This window comes from Poecilia latipinna, unplaced genomic scaffold, assembly GCF_001443285.1.
Source record: "Poecilia latipinna isolate Pla-1442-1.1 unplaced genomic scaffold, P_latipinna-1.0 Scaffold7623, whole genome shotgun sequence".
Classification (NCBI taxonomy): Eukaryota; Metazoa; Chordata; class Actinopteri; order Cyprinodontiformes; family Poeciliidae; genus Poecilia; species Poecilia latipinna.
The window spans coordinates 1-1,698 of record NW_015120239.1 but is presented as its reverse complement, the minus strand read 5'-3'; the positions used below and the strand labels follow the sequence as shown (position 1 = coordinate 1,698).

The 1,698-nt window shown below is 47.7% G+C and overlaps 1 protein-coding gene across 1 annotated transcript; it reads left to right on the top strand.

Moving 5' to 3' along the window:
* Positions 1-535: 535 nt before the first annotated feature.
* Positions 536-1,698, top strand: LOC106944254 (corticosteroid 11-beta-dehydrogenase isozyme 2-like; the record flags this gene model as incomplete). Its single annotated transcript, XM_015027449.1, has 2 exons — positions 536-778; positions 1,627-1,698. Coding segments are annotated over 2 exons (254 nt in total), but the record flags the coding sequence as incomplete, so codon positions are not given.

Genomic DNA, 1,698 nt, shown 5'->3' with positions numbered 1-1,698 from the left:
GGCCCTGGAGGGCTGGGAGTTCCCTCCCCTGTTGTAGAACCTGACTCTGCTGTAAACTCATGAACTCCGTCTTCCCAGACCTGCTGGGTGTCCATGGTGCTGGAGGTTCTGGAGAACCTCTGAGGCCAGAATCAGAACATCTGCATTCTGGTTCCTTGCTCTGACGTCTGAAAGTTAGATTGGATTTAATTCAGGTGGATCAGGATTAAGGGGTTCGCCCTGTTACAGATATTTCTCAGTGAAAATGCTAAAAACTGTCAGTGCTTTTCTCTCCTGTTCAGTCAGAACCGACTTTCTGTTGGTTCAGCATTTGGCTGCAAAGTGACAGAGAGTGAAAGAGTTCATGGGGTGTAAATACTTTGGCAGGACTCTGAACCGCTCCAGAATCAGACACCTGCCAAAGCAAACAGACTGAGCCACTCCAACTCAAACTGTCTGGGAGCCAAAACTAATCAATCACAGATCTTCAGGCCAGATATTTTCCAGCCAGGACAACAAGTTGAGAAACTGTGTTTGTGACATTAACCCATTAAAGTCCAGCTCTGCGCTGACCCACTGGGGGCCGACGGTGGGCAGAGCAGGCATCTCATTGGTCAGTCTGTGTGTGACATCAGAGTGACGCTCCGACCTCGTCTTCCAGGTGACCAGCCGTTCCCCTGCCTTGCGGCTTACGGAGCATCCAAGGCGGCGCTGAACCTGTTCACTGAAACCCTGAGGCATGAGCTGGTTCCCTGGGGGGTCAAAGTGAGCACCATCCTGCCGTCCTCGTATAAGACAGGTAAGCCCCGCCCCCAGACGCCGACCTGGCATCACATGCAAGGGGCAGGTGTTAAAGTGAACATTATGGCTGCTCATTATGCAGGTCTGATGTGGAGTTGGCACAGAAAGAGCAGAGCAGCTCCCCCTGCTGGCCATTGTCCAGATCTACACCTGTATCAGCTTCTGATGGGACAGAGCGCCCAACGATGACTAGATGTCTTAAAATAAACATATCATGTAAACAAATTTAAAGAAAACGAAATCATTTGGATCAAAACTCTCCACATTTATGAGAAAGTTTACCTCAGTCAGCTGGTCAGTCGGCTTCCCAGCTCAACACCAGTACAGATCAGTTTTTAGTGGCTGTGGACCCGTTCCGCTCCAGTACCGACCCGTTATTCCCAGCATCCATCAACACATCAGCATTACAATGAGTCCTTCAACCAGGAGCAAAGTCATAATGAGTGACCATGTCAAGGAAAACATTTTTTATTGGCCTAACTAATATTTTCTATTCACAGACAAAAGTAATAAACCAAACTAATAAAAATTACGGATGACCAGAAACCTTCCCTGCAGAGTCTGACATATAATGGTTATTGATCCATAATAACTAGAGTCTGATTCTTGATCCCTGAAAAGATCTCCACTCTTTCCTGCTTGCTTTCTCGTCCAATCTGCCATAAAAGAAGAAGAAACGTCCAGTTTGCAGTCAGACAGAACCTCTTTGTACACCGAACTCCTGTCTGAGAGGTTCTGAGGCTCTTCGCGTCCCTAGGATCCCGTCTCAGAACATTAATTAAAAGCTGTTTGGTTTTCCAGTTAAGGAATGAAATCATTCAATCCGTCTGTTATTATAAACTCCAGGTCCAAACTGAGCTGGACCAGAACCAACCTGCAGGGAGGAAGGGAAGCCTAACTCGCGACCGAACGCCCTGA